At 40.8% G+C, this 15,831-nt stretch overlaps 2 protein-coding genes across 2 annotated transcripts in view; one reads left to right on the plus strand and one right to left on the minus strand.

Annotated features, from left to right (window-relative positions):
• Window positions 1–15,831, plus strand: part of WDFY4 (WDFY family member 4) — a 126,601-nt gene that overhangs the window by 72,394 nt on the left and 38,376 nt on the right. The window contains exons 41-44 of the mRNA XM_009082915.1: window positions 6,600–6,748; window positions 7,867–7,987; window positions 9,621–9,706; window positions 11,091–11,153. Coding sequence (XP_009081163.1) covers window positions 6,600–6,748; window positions 7,867–7,987; window positions 9,621–9,706; window positions 11,091–11,153 — 419 coding nt within the window. The remainder of the gene's footprint in view (window positions 1–6,599; window positions 6,749–7,866; window positions 7,988–9,620; window positions 9,707–11,090; window positions 11,154–15,831) is intronic.
• On the minus strand, window positions 13,410–14,240 carry LRRC18 (leucine rich repeat containing 18). The gene has a single exon (XM_009082914.1). It carries the CDS (start codon window positions 14,238–14,240, stop codon window positions 13,410–13,412), a length of 831 nt encoding a protein of 276 aa, XP_009081162.1.

Below are 15,831 nucleotides of genomic sequence, written 5' to 3' on the forward strand. Positions count from 1 at the left end.
AACAAGATACATTTGCCACTTGGATGGCAAAAGAAAGGGACTATAGAGGAGAAGGCAAATGAATATAGTTTAAGTATAGGTTAAAAGAAGTTCCTGAGTGGTTAGTCCCTAAGAGTGAAGATATAAGGGAGCAGTCATGTTCTGTGTGTTTGAACAGCACCCACACCATGCAAAGTTCAGCCTTTAGATATATCTCTTTTTTGTCACTTTTTTTTAATGCCATAAACTACCCACAGAGAAATGCAGAAGGGATGGAAGGTGAGGACAGTTTGCAGACTAAAGGATGGTGGGCTGGTAGCTGAGATAATTTATTGCTTCACCACCCTTACATATGGCCCTAGCTGGGACAACTTGTGAAAGCTGAGCAAAAGAACTGCTTTTGGTGTGCTTGGGATGAATGTGACTTTGAACTCAAAGCTGGGAATTGAGTAATCTCATTGATGAATGTTCAGAACACAGTAGTTACAGCAGTGTAAAGTAGTATCTGTGTGTGTATGCCCAAAGCACAAGGTGGATGTTTTTTTCTGCACATAAGTTAATGTGTGTAATTTACTAGGTGAGTATGTCAGACTGCAGATGCAGATTTATAGGTGTTGCTGTCAGGGTTGATCTCTCAGAAGTTACTGAACTCATACTCTGGCTGCTTGGTTACACATTTTGTTGAGGCTCCATTCAGGGTTTTGGTGTGTAGAGGTATAGTGACACTTCGGATGCCATAGTCATGGAAGGAGATGTTATATATGATGTGGGCAATGTTATACAACATGTGCAGCAGCAGACTTTTGCAAGAGAAATACAAATAGGAACCTGTTCTGACCTAATCTATCAGTTTGCCTACCAAAAGCTATAGCATCAACCTTTAAAATAACCCTGGCGCTTACCAGCAGAGACAGAGAAATTGGATTCCTGTACCTGCAACCTGAGAACCAACTGCAAGATTGCCTCTCTGATCGTTACAAGCCTAAAGTAGTTCTGCCAAGCAGCTGATGTGTGGGTACCATGTAACAGGTGAAAAAAAAGCCATGTTGGAAGACTTGTGGAATGGTTTTGGTGTAGAAATTCTGAATTTTGAAGATAGATAAATCTCTGTGTGCCTGTAAATCATTTGAGACTGTAAGAAATCCAAGCAGCTGGGGTAATGAATCTGAAGTTAACAAGCAGACACAGCCTAGAAGAAATCTAGGCACAATGCCTTTGATTGAGGAGGGGCTGGAGAGAGCACAGAAAATAACAAGAGCAGTAATAGAAGAGACTAGCACAAATCAGGAGGAGTGGGATCCATGGCTGGGAGAAAGGAGCTGATTAAAGAACAGGCTCAATTGAAAGAGGAAATAGCTGTAAATTTCAGCATCTAAGAAAGGTAGAATAGTGCAGCAACTCTGCATCCACTTGGTGGAGACAGTGCTTTCAGGTACATTGCATATACCTCCGAGCTATGAACAGAATATTTCAGTAGAAAGGGACCTACAATTATGATTAAGTCCAACTCCCTGACCAAACTGACTTCAGGGCTGACCAGAAGTTAAAGCATGTTATAGGTGCATTGTCCAAATGCCTCTTGAACATTGATGGGGTTGGGGCAGTGACCATCTCTCAAGGAAGCCCGTTGCAGTGTTTTACCACCCTCTTGGTAAAGGAATGCTTCGTGTGCAGTCTAAACTTACCCTGGAGCAGCTTTGAACCATTCCATGCATCCCATCACTGGATACCACAGAGAAGAGAGCAGCACCTCCTTCTCCACTTCCTCTCCTCAGGAAGCTGTAGAAAGTGAAACATAAAACATCAAGGCAAGCTCTTTTCATGGGAGCACTGTTACACTTCATCCCAGTGTGAGGATGCAGTAGTAAAGAACTTTACATGGGCTGATGTGCAGTGTGAACAGGGACTAGCTGTTGTGGTCAAAGCAGAGGTCTGGGTAGCTAGGTTCTTGGCACTTGCCTTTTCTGTGCCTTAGCCTCTCCTCTTCCTTCCCTCCTGCAGGAGCAGAGATTGTAATGGCTGCAAGGGGTGCTAAGCAGTAATAAGGGGTTTCAGTGTGAAACTCCTTCTGTGTTCAGATGGGAGCATCTGAAGAAGGACAAGGTGTTGTCAGTCATTACTTGTCTGACTTGCCCTACCTGGGTTTCTGCTGCAGTGGAGAGGCTGCTGGGAGCCCCTTCCCTAGCCCATGCTCTGCCACCCCTACCCCAGCTCAGTGAACAACTTTGCAGCTATGTGCAAAAGACAGGGTTTGACTCATGCTGTGAGTGTCACCAAACAAATGCAGAATATCTTTAGCCAGATCTCTGCTCTTCTGGATGTGCTCCTTCACCATACGGTTTGGTGTTCCATGGATACCTCCTAGTATTCTCCCTTCATATCTGCTTCTGGGTTTGGTTTATTTAGTGTTCAACTTGATGAAAAACATCTTTGAATTGTAAGGCTGTAGCTGCTCCTTGGATCCCTGCAGAGCTCCTGACAAGCTCCAGGGCCCTCAAGCAGGCACAGCTGATTCCTGAACAGTTGCTTTCTGCAGAATGATGCAGCAGGTAAAGGAGCAGGCAGACTGCTGTGATTATTCCTGAAGCAGCAAGATGGGCATGAACTTGAATGAACTGAGCTAAGGGGAAATTTAAGGGCTCACATTAGTTTTTGGCAGCATTTTCTGTTTGAAAGGAGCCTGGAATGAGACAGAGATGTCTTGGGTGTACAAGAGGTATGAACACAATCCTTTTAGAACTGTCTTCCAGATGCTATCAGCAGCTAAGGGATTCCAGCCTCAGTCTAGTGATGGGCTGGGACAGATGGCAAGCTTTCATCACAGAGAGCAAGGACAAAGAGCAGCCCAAGTGCCCACAGTCATGTACAGGATAAGAACCTTCTTCTGCCACCCTCCCCTTTCCCCAGGCATCTGATATTCTTTCTTTGCAGCATTTGGGAATTTGTTAGAACCTGAGAAGTGCACACAGAAGAAACACTTCCCACATGCAGTTTTTGCTCCAGTGGAGTGAAGGAGGGAGGGTGAGTGGTGGCTATTTGCAAAAACGTGATGTGCCCTGGATCTTCTAAAGCAAAGTTGTGACAACAAGACTTGCTTTCTAGTGATTGCAGTGGTTTCACTTGAGTCTGAGCAGAAGAAATTTGATCCAATGTTTTGTAACAGTTCAGATGTGACCAAACTTGAGCCTAGAGTCCCTACCACTAAAGACTAGGTCAAGCAGATTTAGTTTCCTTTGGTCATTGAGCAGCTGGAGAGAATGAAGCAACCTGTCATGTATTCTTAAGCTATGATTAATGAGACGCGTGTGTGATGGTTTCAGAGTAAGATGAGACTTCAACAACAAGCAAACTAACAATCATTGCAGGGAAGGTCTGGTGAGTGGCACTGAGAGGTGAACCTGTATTGCTCTCACTTCCCATGGTAACACATATCTGTTTCCCTAGCAAAAATTGTGAAAGCAACGTATTTGATTTCATGTTCTCCTAGTAATTTTAAACTCTGTGGCCCTAAATAACATTGATCCTACTTTACTGACAGGTCCTTTGTAACTGATATACCCTATGATTCCTCCTTATACACAGCAGAAGGGGCAAAAAGAGTATTTACATACAGGTTTCATCTCTATGACCCCTGATACAGCACTACCTGAATGTGTTGCTTTAATGTGCAACCTGCAAAGTTTTTGTAGCTTTTGCTGAGCAAGTGATTAGAGACAGCTATGAATATTTATAGGGAAACATGAGATGTGAAAAGAGCAGGAGGAAGGGGCTTCAGGAAGTCCTTAAGCCACTGATTGCTGAGAAGGTGTATGAAGATCAAGAATCACTTCATGCCAAGCACATTTTTATACTCTTTCCAAAAGCTTCTGTTACTGAGACACAGGATAGTTGTTTGGATGGACCTCTGAACTGACTTGGAGTGGCTGTTCTTTAGTACTTATTCTGTAAAAATGCTATGCTCAAAAGACTGTTACATGGGTAAGTTTGTTCCAGAGATATGGTTTTGTGACTTTAATTTCCTTGCATTTTATTTTTCCCTGGAGGGACCATGCTATAACACTGCTAGAGATTGCAGGGATATATAGCTAACATACTCCAGTATTTTAAAAATATTTGCATCTTCAAGCTTGTAATTCCTTTGGAAATCTGACTCTTTAATTCCAGAGCAGATATGCTTTTATGGCTATTTGCTTAAATGCAGCTGGAACATTTAGGAACAACTCTTTTGAAAAAAAAATAAAGCAAGAAAAAAGCAAGAAAAAACCAAAACAAACAAAAAACCCCTATGCCTCTAGCTAAATTCCCTTGTACATCTGAGTGAACAGAGCAATCAAGAGATGCAGGGCTTTGGGCCATACCTTAGAAGGCAATTATTCAATTATTTTATGTCATGTTTGCTTCATTGATTAATGATTCTAGTAGCTTGTGAACTGGATTCTGATCCATTTTGACAGAAAATTGAAGTTTTTATTTAATATATTATAATTTCAAGCTGTTTGATGTTTTAATATAAGACTGAATGTTCAAGACTTGTAGGTACGAGACAGTCCTAGTGGAGATTCTCTAGTACAACTCTTTGTCAGATCTTTGTTACTCACCTGCAATAAAATTCGTCATGTTCTCCAAATGAAAACACTTTACTCAGTTACTAGCATTTCTAACAGTGCAGATCTATTTAATAATAATATCAATTTGAAGAAATCATATAAAACTGAAGAAATGGAATTGACACCTGCAACTGTTACTGGTTGGATAGTACAGAATACAGAACATACTGGGGCTTAGTTTAAGGTTTGAGAAAGATGTATATGCTCTTTCCCCTCTCAAAGTCTTCTAACATGCCCTGGTCCTGCCTTAGGAGGAGTAACAAAGAGTGGTTATTTGTGTCAGACCATATTAGTGACCATTAGCAGGCCTCCTTGCTGATCCACTTGCCTCCTAAAACCACACACATATCTCTGGCATATGGGTTGGGTTTGAGGAAGTGGATTTCTTAGAAGTCTGGATTTCAACTCTGTATCCAGGCAGCTATTTTATGCAACTGCCCGATCTTTTAATATTCAGTTACCTTCCTTTTGGGAAGAAACAAACTTTTTGCTATTTAATTACTTCAGGAAACCCTGTGGTTTGCTAATGTGAGCAGAATTCCCCAATATTCTCAAGCACACATCTCTAACCACATAATGGCATACACTCCAGTTCAGAGAGTTCTGTGGTTGGCATATCCCCACAGAGACAGGTGTTCCCGTAGGATCTGCAGGAGACATGATGAAAAAATGCTTCCTTCCTCTCAGAAATCATTTAGAGGGGAAAGAGATTGAAGAGATTTTCATCAAAATTACCCACAGAAATCATGGGCTGTTTTTTTCATTTATTTATGAATTTATTGTTTATGTTATGCTAGTATCCAAGACTGAAAGCTTGTGTAGCAGTGCAGGTCTGTTTCAGCTGTCCTCAACTAGCCTCTGTGTATTTTGGGATGGAGGCAAGGAGGGATGTAGATTTGATTCCGGATATAGTGAGCTTAGGAACAAAGAGCAAAGGAGAACCAGACTTAACTCTACATATCATCATGTAGACTTTACACGATCAAGTAAAAGCAATGCCCTTTTTGGGTCATTTTTGCATGCACAAAAATAATAGCACCCTTCTTCTTACAAAGGTTAGTAGAGATAAGATCACCGAGATCTTAAGAGAAAAACAGACTTTGTGATACTTCTCATACTTGTTAATGTATTCTCTCAAAAACATTGTATTAGATTTCTGAACCAGGAAACTTATCTAATACCTCTCTAATCCCTCTGTATGCAGCTCTCTGGTCCTTGCAGATTCAGATGGACTCAGCTTGCAAAATATTTTGCTCAGGGGTAACAAGAAAGTGAGTCTTAGGATGCCATGTGAGGTTTTTTTGAAGTCTTCTAGAATGTTTATCTAAATCTGTAGATAACTAGATTAATAGGTTCAGATATTTTGATTGGCCTACCATATAATATAAGAAGGAAGTGTTCCAATGCAAGGAGTTTGATGTTACTGAGGGTTTCAATCCATTGTATGCTTATTCATCTGGCCGTGGTGAGATAGACACCTAGAGTATTAGATCCTTCCCTTGCTCATTGCTCCCTGGGATCCATTTGCAGGATTTTTTTCAAGTATAGATTTCACTGGGATCTAAATGCAAGTGTATTCTAAATATACATATATTTATCATATGTCACTGTTCTTCTGCATGATGCTGTGTAAGTCACTTCTTTCCTCAGTCCTTCAACCCCCAGCCTGTGTACTGAGTATTGCTCTCTAAGAAAGTTTTGCTGTGCTAACTCCTGTAACATTGTAAGTTCTTCATGTTCTGTAGTGGTTTTGCTAAATATAGATACAGATAGATGGGTAAGTAACAGGAAAACTGTGGAAAAAGGGCATCAGACCCTCCCACTACTAGTACTATGGAAGGATCATGTCAGTCATATGGTGATTTTGTGGCTTCATCCCTATTGACCTGCCAATCACGGTGACAGCTTTTTTGGTACAAACATATGTCCTTCTGCATCACTGGGTCTAACTCCCTTCGGTCCCTGTCTCCTGTGTTACTAACTCCTGGCTTCACTATGTTGCATCCATACTAGGTCACATTCAAGTGCTCTGTGACAGTTGTGCAGGGGCACACAGCATTGGAAGGAGTGCTGCTCTTTGGCAAAGAGCACTTCTACATCTGCGAGTGCTTTGTGTTATCCCCTCTAGAAGAAGTCTACTGTACACGTCACTGCTTGTCCAGGTGAGTCATTCTTTCCTTCCAGAGATCTGCTTGGTTAACTTCAGTATTGGCACACGGATACCTTGAATTTGTACAGACTTTGAGGGGATTTCAAGAGGCATAATAGCAAGAAGTTTGCCATCCTTTCCATTTGTTCAAAGAACTGTTGAACATAACTATCATACGTGCTTGTTCACAGGCTTTGGAAGTGCAATGAAAACTCCCATCTTCAACAGATGGAGATGGTGAACAGTCTAACACATACAATTGTTGATTTTCAATTATTTTAGTGTTGTTAATGTTCTTTCTGATTGGCTCACATCTTTTATTCATATGGAACAGTCAGTACAAGAGCCTTTAGCTTCATTGTCTCATAAGTTTTTTGTTTGTTTCTCCAAGATGGAATTGTAATTAGTATTTGGCACACTGCTATCATCTTTGACTCATGATTTATCGAAAGTGATCAATACAGAATACGAGTCTGTTAGACTAAGCTCTTTGCGCATACTGTGTGCTCATGTGCAAAGCCCAGTGGGACAGTGAGTAACGCTGTTTTTACTCCCTGTCTGCTCTGCATCCGAATCTTAGTGAGTCCAGTATCAGTCAATCTGATCGGGTGACTTAAGAATCGATTGGACTGGGTCTGATAAAAGCTAAGGTTGTTTTTCTAAGGGATTTTCTGTGGGGTAGGATGTAGATAGCAATTCCAATATATATACACAACTGAAATAATAATGAATGAATTGCTTAATTATTCGCTCCAAGTAAGTGCTCTGTGTCCATATTGATGCTTGTCCTTGACCTGGACTTTCAGGTTCTCCTACCCAGTTACTTCCCTTGCTGATTCTCAGAATTCAGTGTGTGCAAAACCTTGCTGTCTGCCTATTTGCAGGCACTAAAATAACTCCAAGCCTACCCTTAGCTTCCGTAGGCTCTGTGTTTTATTTGAGGAACTAGTACAAAATCTGCCTTTAGTATTTAACTTTGTTTTCAGTTCATGTATGCCCCAGTTGATCTTGCTATCTCTTAGTATTTTTATTCTTCTATAGGGAGGACTTGGATGTTCATGAGATCCCTCCAGGTCTTTTTGGCTTCAAATTAATTTTTCTCTTTTTTTAAATTTTATTTTTCTCTTCCAGCATCAGTGATCCGTTTATTTTCAACTTATGTCATAAAGATCATGCTGTGGGAGACCAGATGTGTTCCCGTTATTCGTATAATGATATAAAAGAGATTCATCTGATGCGCTTTCTTCTGCAGGTAGGAACTAACATGCTCTGTCCTTTGAGGGAAAGCTGCAACAGCAGTAATGACATGTGACTGAAAACTACTTGCTCAATTTTCACAAAGACTGCTGAGATTTCTTAGCTTGAGTCCCCAAATGCTTTTGCGCCCGTCATTGCTTCATTAGCCTTTGGTAATATAAACTCCTTTCTATATTCACCAGAGTGTTTAAGCACCCACACTGGAGTGGTTGGCTTATTAGTTGTTCACACTTTATCTCAATGTTTTTGAAAATTAGACTTGAAGTCAATTTCCTGTATTTTGATGGAAGCTCCCAGTAAGTGGCTGACTTTTAGCAATGCTCAACTCCCACAGACTTCAGTAATTATGACATCAGTGGATTATGGGTATGTGTAATACACTTACCCTAGGCCTCTTGGAACAACTTCCAAGTTGTGCATGTGGTTCAATAAAAGAATCATAAGCCAGAACAGAGGATTTGAGTCTTCTGTGCCCTTAGCTGCACTCCCCAGCAACTACTTATCACCACTGTCCTGGTGCCCTTTTAGTTTTGTCTCATTTAGGCCAGCCCATGATGAGAATCACAGAAGAGTTGTAGCTAGAGCTTCTTGCAGCACCTGTACTTGCTTTAGAGGATTTTGGTATAATCTAAAGAGTAATTCAAAGATTTCATTTGACAAAAATATGGAATTCTGAAGCAGACATAACTAGTTGCTTGTTACTTCAAATCCATTTTTGGAAGGTTGAGATTCAGCATAGAATTAAGAAATCACTTGGAAAATTCAGACGCTAAAGAAAATTATAATGATAAGGCTGATAATGATCTTATATCGTGTAGTATGGTATTCATCCATGAGTCAGCCCTGCTTTATTTTATATTATGTATGCAAAATGGACAATTTTAGTAGGTGAGACTTGATTCAGATACAGCATATCTTAGTGCTAGGTCACTCTTCAAGCACGTATAAGAATGTTAAGTCTTGTTCTGAGTAACTGCATGAAGCTTATTTTCTTACATCACTGGTGAGCAACCTGAGCAACAGAACTGTCACCTCTTCTGTTCTGTGGATAGCATCAAAGTTGCCAGTGGAAGCTTGCCAACTACTCCTATATTCACATGTCTGTGCATGCATGGAATTTTTTTAACATGCAAGATAGGAATGTTTGGTGTGACCAAAATCAAAAAGTGGAGATGCTGCTTCTAGTCAGGAGAAACTATTTTGGCAGTTCTGTTGAGCTCACTATTAATTTAGAAAGGAGTATGGTTGCTTTCTAAAAGAAACTCTTACTTAGAATCCCCTCTTTGTGTAATCTTTATCACCTAATTGGAAATTAATGCTATTATGGTCTTACTAATCACATCAAGATTTCAAGATTCAAATGTTTCAGAAGCAGCAGGGGAAGGTGAGTGATTGAACCAATATCTAGAGTACAGTTTATCTTCAAAGAAGCATTTGAACTCCTAGTCACTCAGTAGGACCATTCCTACAGTTGGAGAAATTTAGAATATTAGAGATTATTTTGCTTTACTTCTTCACACTTGGAAAAAAGTTAAGGTTTTCTGTTTTAAAGCCCTGAAGAATTGGACAGGCCATGGTGGACCCTTTGCTCTGCAGCTGTTCACACTGTAAATGATTTACCTTTCCAGGAGATTGCCTTGGAAATATTCTTCAAAAATGGTTACTCCAGATTTCTTGTCTTCCATGACTGTGACCGAAACAAGATATTTAAGAGGTAATAACTACTTCATAATAACATGTGAATACTTCTGGTCTACCACCCCTTTTTATCTTGGCTTCAGGTGTCTGTGTTGTTTTGCTGCAGGAACTTTATTTTCAATTGCAGCTTCTTGGGCTTTAATGGGTTACACTTAGGCAAAGCTATGAAATTTTGCTTCTGCTGACCTGGAGCATTATACAGCCATTGATTTATCAAGTGAACTAATGCATCTGTAGGGCTTTTCTAGCACCCAGTGGTGTGGTGTGTATCCCTGCATCCTAGGAAATTGCAATTGTAGCTGTGCTCTTTCCTCCCACTGAGATGAGAGCCACCTCCACCTCACTTCACAGTACTGCATGAAAGAAGGTTTCTTCCTGCTTTCTTGCAACACACAAAGTGTCATGAGATTCTTTAGGCATAAAATATTTTTGTCTCTCTTACTCTGAATTTATCTTTGGAGCGGAGTTAACTTTTAATAATGCCATTTTTTTAAAAAAAAAGGTTTGTCCTTATGTGCTTGCCTTGTTTAATGGAACTTGAAATGCCCTTTGTTTTCTTGTATGTTTCTTCCTAATGCAGTTCTGGCTGTTATATCAGAGTTACATTCACTCTCCTTTATACAGGAAAAGCACTTCAATACTAGTACTTCCTATGGCAAATCCTGCAGCCTGGACTGAGAATTGGTACTGTGAATTTCTAAACAGTCATAGCAATTCCTTCTTCTCCTGAAATCTCTGAATAGTTTCTATAGGAGTATTGCACAAAAAAGTCAATGCATGTTTATCTATCCTTCCTTTCCAAACTGGCAGCATACTATGGCTACTTAGAATCATCAGGATCTGCCCCAGTCAGCTGCTTTGTTTAGCCCTTATCTTAGCTGTCTTTGAGCTCGGACAAGTATCCCTTGGGGAAATCTTTCAAAGGCAGTTCAGGGCAATGGTTTGATCCTCAGCTGAATGTCACCAAACCTATGTATTTCAAGGATATGGTTTGTCTGGCGTCGTACACCCCCAGCGAGCATAAACAGGAATGGCTGAGATGTGGGTTGCTATTCCTTTCTGCTATTTCTGCTAAATAAGTGCCTGAGTGGGTTCTTATTCTCTGGCTTTAATAGCACCTTAAACAACCTGATCCTAAGTCCATAGCACTATATATAAGTTCAAAGGCCTGTTTGGGAATGAAACTGCTTTTATCCAGCCCGTAGGCATCTCCATAATATTAGATGAATGATTTTGCTGTGTTGTCTTGCAGCTTTGTCCTAGGTTAGAGTCTCAGTGAAATGCTGTGGCATCCTTCAGGATGAAGTTGTTATGAGGATCTGATATAGGTTATATACATATGAAATATATACTAATAATCATTTGCATAACTATAATGTGCCCTTTCATATCTCCTATAGATTTTGCTCTTTCCAACCTGCTTTGAAGTCAAAGGGGATAACTGAAGAGTCCCTGAATATAAGGTAAAACATAGGAAACATTGGATAAATGTAAAGAAGTGCAATTGTGTGAATAAGTTACATGTTAAAGAAAAGCATATAGAAACTTACCTATTTGTGTCTGCTATTTTAAAGATTCAAAGGTGTTCCCAGAGCTCCAAAAAGCATTCTAGCATACATCATCCACAGTATGAAGACATGAAGATAGTGTTGAGTAGCTGACCATGAACAGTTGATTAATAATTACTACCTCCTTAATATCACTTTATTGGTAAACTCTACATAGATGGTTACTGTGGGAAGAGACAATCAGTGAGGTGAGGTTAGAGCTAATCCATAATGCTTCTGCATAATGACCTCTGCATCGCATGGTTAGGGCAGACAGTGATAGATGTACACATGAATGTTTTGGCATGTTATATTAGCTGTATAGTGGAGTTTCCAGCTCATCCCTCAGATTTACCTAGTTTTCTCCTAGTAGGAGAAAACCTCAACCTAGCGTTTTCTTTCTCTATGCTTGTTGGCTGCTGAACAGGTGTGAATGTCTTGAAACGAGATGGCATTTTGGGCATTAGCTGGCCTTGTGGTTTTCCTGAGAAACACTCATGTTTAGTCTTAGAGTCTGAGGTAGGCCGAGAGAAGACCCTATGCACCTTATCCACTCTCAGAGTGTAAGGGGCCTTTGGCATAGCTCTGGCTGGCCATGTTAGAGCATGAGCTGAAATAAAATAAACATAAGATAGTGCCACTGCCTAAGTAATGACCACAGAAAAGCTGAGCTTAGGTGGAAAGTTAGAGAAAATTACCTCAGTGGGTGTGATTCCTTTTACCAAGCTTCAGTCAGAACTTGATGAATTTACTTTTCCTGTACTTGAATTCTAGAGCTGCTTCTGAGTTACAAAATTTCAAAAGCAGCACATGGGGCTCCTTTCCCAGCTAGGGGGCAATGGACACCTTCCATAGCATCCCAGTCTTTCCTACCCTACCTGAGACAGGGAGGCAGGCCAGACACACTATTAATAATTGCACAATTGAAACATGGAAAGAAGAAATTACTAGTTTGATGCATCATATGACATTGAGCTAATAACATTTCTGGGCAACCCCATATTGTTTTTTCCTCCTAGTCCCTAGGAAATACACAAGAGTTCTGACTCCTAGGCTTTACTGTAGTTGTTTAAAAGATGATAATGTACTGTTACTGTACAACTGAGTAATTTTCTCCTGGCACTTTATTCTTCATTTAAATATACTTCAATGTTTGCCATCCCCACCAGTTATTATGGTCACTGCCAGTGCTTCTTCTCGTGTCACGCCTGACTGCCTTTATAATCTGCTCATTGCTTGACCTGTATATTGCTGCTTGCAGGCTGTCAGCACTGTGTGCCCCAGGGATGTGATCTGGGCAAGTGAATGTGTGTGCTCAGGTGTAGACATGAGTGTGTACACACAAACAGAAAGGTTAAAGTGCTGTGGGGATACCAGTCCTGACTTCATCAATTCACATCTGACTCTTGGATCATGGAAGAGGTGATTCTTCTTCTCTTAGTCACTGCTTAAGTGATAAACATGGGGCCCTCAAAAAGAGAAATCTTTTCCCTACCTCTTCTCCCTTCTGCACTTTCCTTGGAGGGAGACTCAGAGGTGAACAATTAGTATGTGCAGTGGTGCTGATTGTGTTGTGCAGCTTGGAGATCACTGCACCTAGGTATAGCACCTAAAATCCCAAGGGACTGGCTTATGCAGAGTCTGGGCCCTTCATGGCAAACAGGATCACTGGTTGTCTATCTTAAGCATTGTGTTTGCACTGCTTAGTTACTCCTGAACATAACGTTTGTGTCTGCTGCCTCTGCTGAATTGGAACAGCCTCACAGTTCCTACAGCACTGACAGTGCCTATCTGTAACTCTCTGAGAGCTTGGTGGCAGCCATCAGCGGCAGAAGGTTACCAGGTCTGTGCCTTTTCCTCCAAATGGTATTTACTGAGACTAGTTTAACTGTGAAACCCTATGAAAATGTACAGAACTAATGTTTGAGGCTCAGTGAAACATCACTGAACACATGCACACACAAAATACACCGAAAATACACCAAAAGAACCCCACAAACATGGAAAATGTGTTGTAGGAACAGGCCCAGATGGAAATGGTCCATCCCAAATATACATCTCTCTTGATTGTTTTGAATTGTGTTTTAGATACCACAAAGATCTGGTTCTAAATCTGAGTAGATCTTTAATGGAGAACTGCAGGATAACAGGAGGAGGGAGGTCAGCTTTTTATTAGCTTGAGTCGGATGTCATGGTCTGTGGAGTGTCTTGGTCTACTTCAAGATTGCTTCTTACTCTCCATTCTTCTTGATTATCCTTTGCAGTGGAATTTGGCGTAAGGAGTGAAGGGAAACTTGGCTTTTTTGAGAGGGTAGGTGTCACGTCTATTATCTTGTTGAGCTTGTCCCTCTCATCCTGACACATCTTCAGGCAGGAAGAGCACAGGTCTTTTTCTTGTACTAGATAAAGTGTTTCTATACGTTTAATGGGCTCAACATGCTCTTCTTCCTCTGTTGCATCTGCTAAAGGATTTCCTCTTACATTCAGCTTCTCGAGTTTGGGGAGGTTTTTCACAAAGTCTGGGATGGTGGTCAAGGCATTGTCAAAGAGACCTAACTCCGTAAGTTCCTGGAGGTCTTCAAGACCGGTGGAAACACTGTCGAGGTAGTTCATGCCAAGGTTGAGAACATGCAGGTTCTTGAGATGGTTCAGCTCTTCTGGCAGATCTTCTGTGGTCAACTTGTTGTTGCATATATTCAGGTATGAAAGCTTCTGAAGTGTGCCTATTGTCTTGGGCAGCTCCTCAAGCTGATTACTGTGCAGGTCCAGCCATCGCAGATTCTGGAACTTCTCAATGGTGCTTGGAATGTTTTTTAACATGTTTCTGCTCAAATCAATTTCCTCCACAAAATCCAGTTCCAGAATGCACTTGGGGAAGGTGGTGATGCCCATTTTGCTTAAGTCAAGACGGCGCTTTCCATCAAAAGTTATCCGGATTGCATTTTTGGCCATTTTCAAGGTGATCCTTTTCCCTTTTGGGCCTTTTGCTTTCCCCTTGGCCATCTCCCTGCTGAGAGACAGACAGACACAACAAACTCTGTGGATAAAGTGTGGGAACTCCAGTAAAGCTTTTGAAAGCCATGGCTCTTAATCACACAGTTATAAATTAATGTGATTGCTAGACTCTTCAGAAGTCTTTTTTTTTTTTTATAAGGTCAGGACTTCTCAACCCTGAATCTGTGACTCTGAAAGTTCTTCCTGAAAGTATTTTGAGTAGGTGAAATTCTAATAATTTGCAGTATTATTTTATTCAAATGTAACACCTCTATTGCATTACAGAGTGAAATTGTAAGTGGGAGACATTTGCTGTCTTTCATCCCTAGATACTGATTTGAGCTCAGCATGTAATGAAACATATTATCCATCACATTTGAGGACTGGAGCAAAATGTATTGTGGGTCTCAATCCAATCCTTAGGGACTACATTAAAGAAGTTATCCAAAATTATCTTATTCTACCAGATCAACAGGTTGCCTTCTTTACAGGCCTGGCATCTGATAGCAAATTGGTTTAAAGTCCTGTTTAATGGACCTGGGATTTGGGCTTTGGATGCTATTGAAAGATTAAATGTTTAAAGCAAATTATTAAGAGTCCTGTTTTAACTCCCAGATTTGCCAGGGTTGTTGGCAATTCATCACCTGCAGGGCTGACTGCAACAGGGATTGGTGGCAGTGCTGCTTAATGACGTTAAACCAGGGGCCTTGCTAAGTGTCTCCTCTGGGTCCTCTGACCTTGTGTTTTCATCATGCTGTGGGATAGATGGTCTCCCACTGCAAAGGTGCCCTGCCCTCAGAAAAATGCATGTAGGTGTTCTAGTCAGACTTTTGACTCATACTGATGCTCAGCATGTGTTATGTGCTTTGTTGAATTGAGGCTGTATGAGTAGTAGTCCAGTTAGTCTCAGGTCTGGTGAACTCACTCTCTAATCAAAGGTCATCAAATACAGCTGCTAATTATGGCTAGTGACAAAGGAAATAGGCTGATTCCCTGGAGATGGATGACAATGTCCCTCTCAGCCAGAGTTCAGAGAGGAGCATGGGTTACAGCTGGCTAATCTCAGGATGGTCTGGGTGCTCTGGCATTTAATTATGAAGAGTCAAATCGCAGCTTTGATGAATGATTGTTTGGGACAAAATATGGATTTGTCTACAATACATTTCCCTATTAGAAAGGCTTCATTACAAACCCTTCAGGCTTTTTGGCTACTCATTAATCATGTGCGAATACATGAAGGGGAAGCTCAGGCTACAGCTAAGGCATTTCAGCTCCTTTTCAATTACATTCTATAGCCCAAAATAACACAAAAGCAAGAAGGATCTCTCCCAGCTACCACCCACCCTCCCAAGAGCTCTGTAATGAGGCAGATGCTTCAGAAAATACTGGAAGCAGCACAGTGAAGTCAGTCTTGCCCTAAGGGTGTTTCAAAATAGAATCTTTGTTATTTTATATAATAATATTTAAACACAGTTAAGTCTTTCTGTGTGTCACTCCCATGTTTCTGTGCCTCACTAGTATTTACAGGGCCATACTGCCATTATATCTGAAGGCTTCTAACTCTTTGCTGTATTTAACCTTGCAGTCCCCAAGGGGCAAT

This window comes from Acanthisitta chloris, unplaced genomic scaffold, assembly GCF_000695815.1.
Source record: "Acanthisitta chloris isolate BGI_N310 unplaced genomic scaffold, ASM69581v1 scaffold8379, whole genome shotgun sequence".
In the NCBI taxonomy this organism is placed as follows: domain Eukaryota; kingdom Metazoa; phylum Chordata; class Aves; order Passeriformes; family Acanthisittidae; genus Acanthisitta; species Acanthisitta chloris.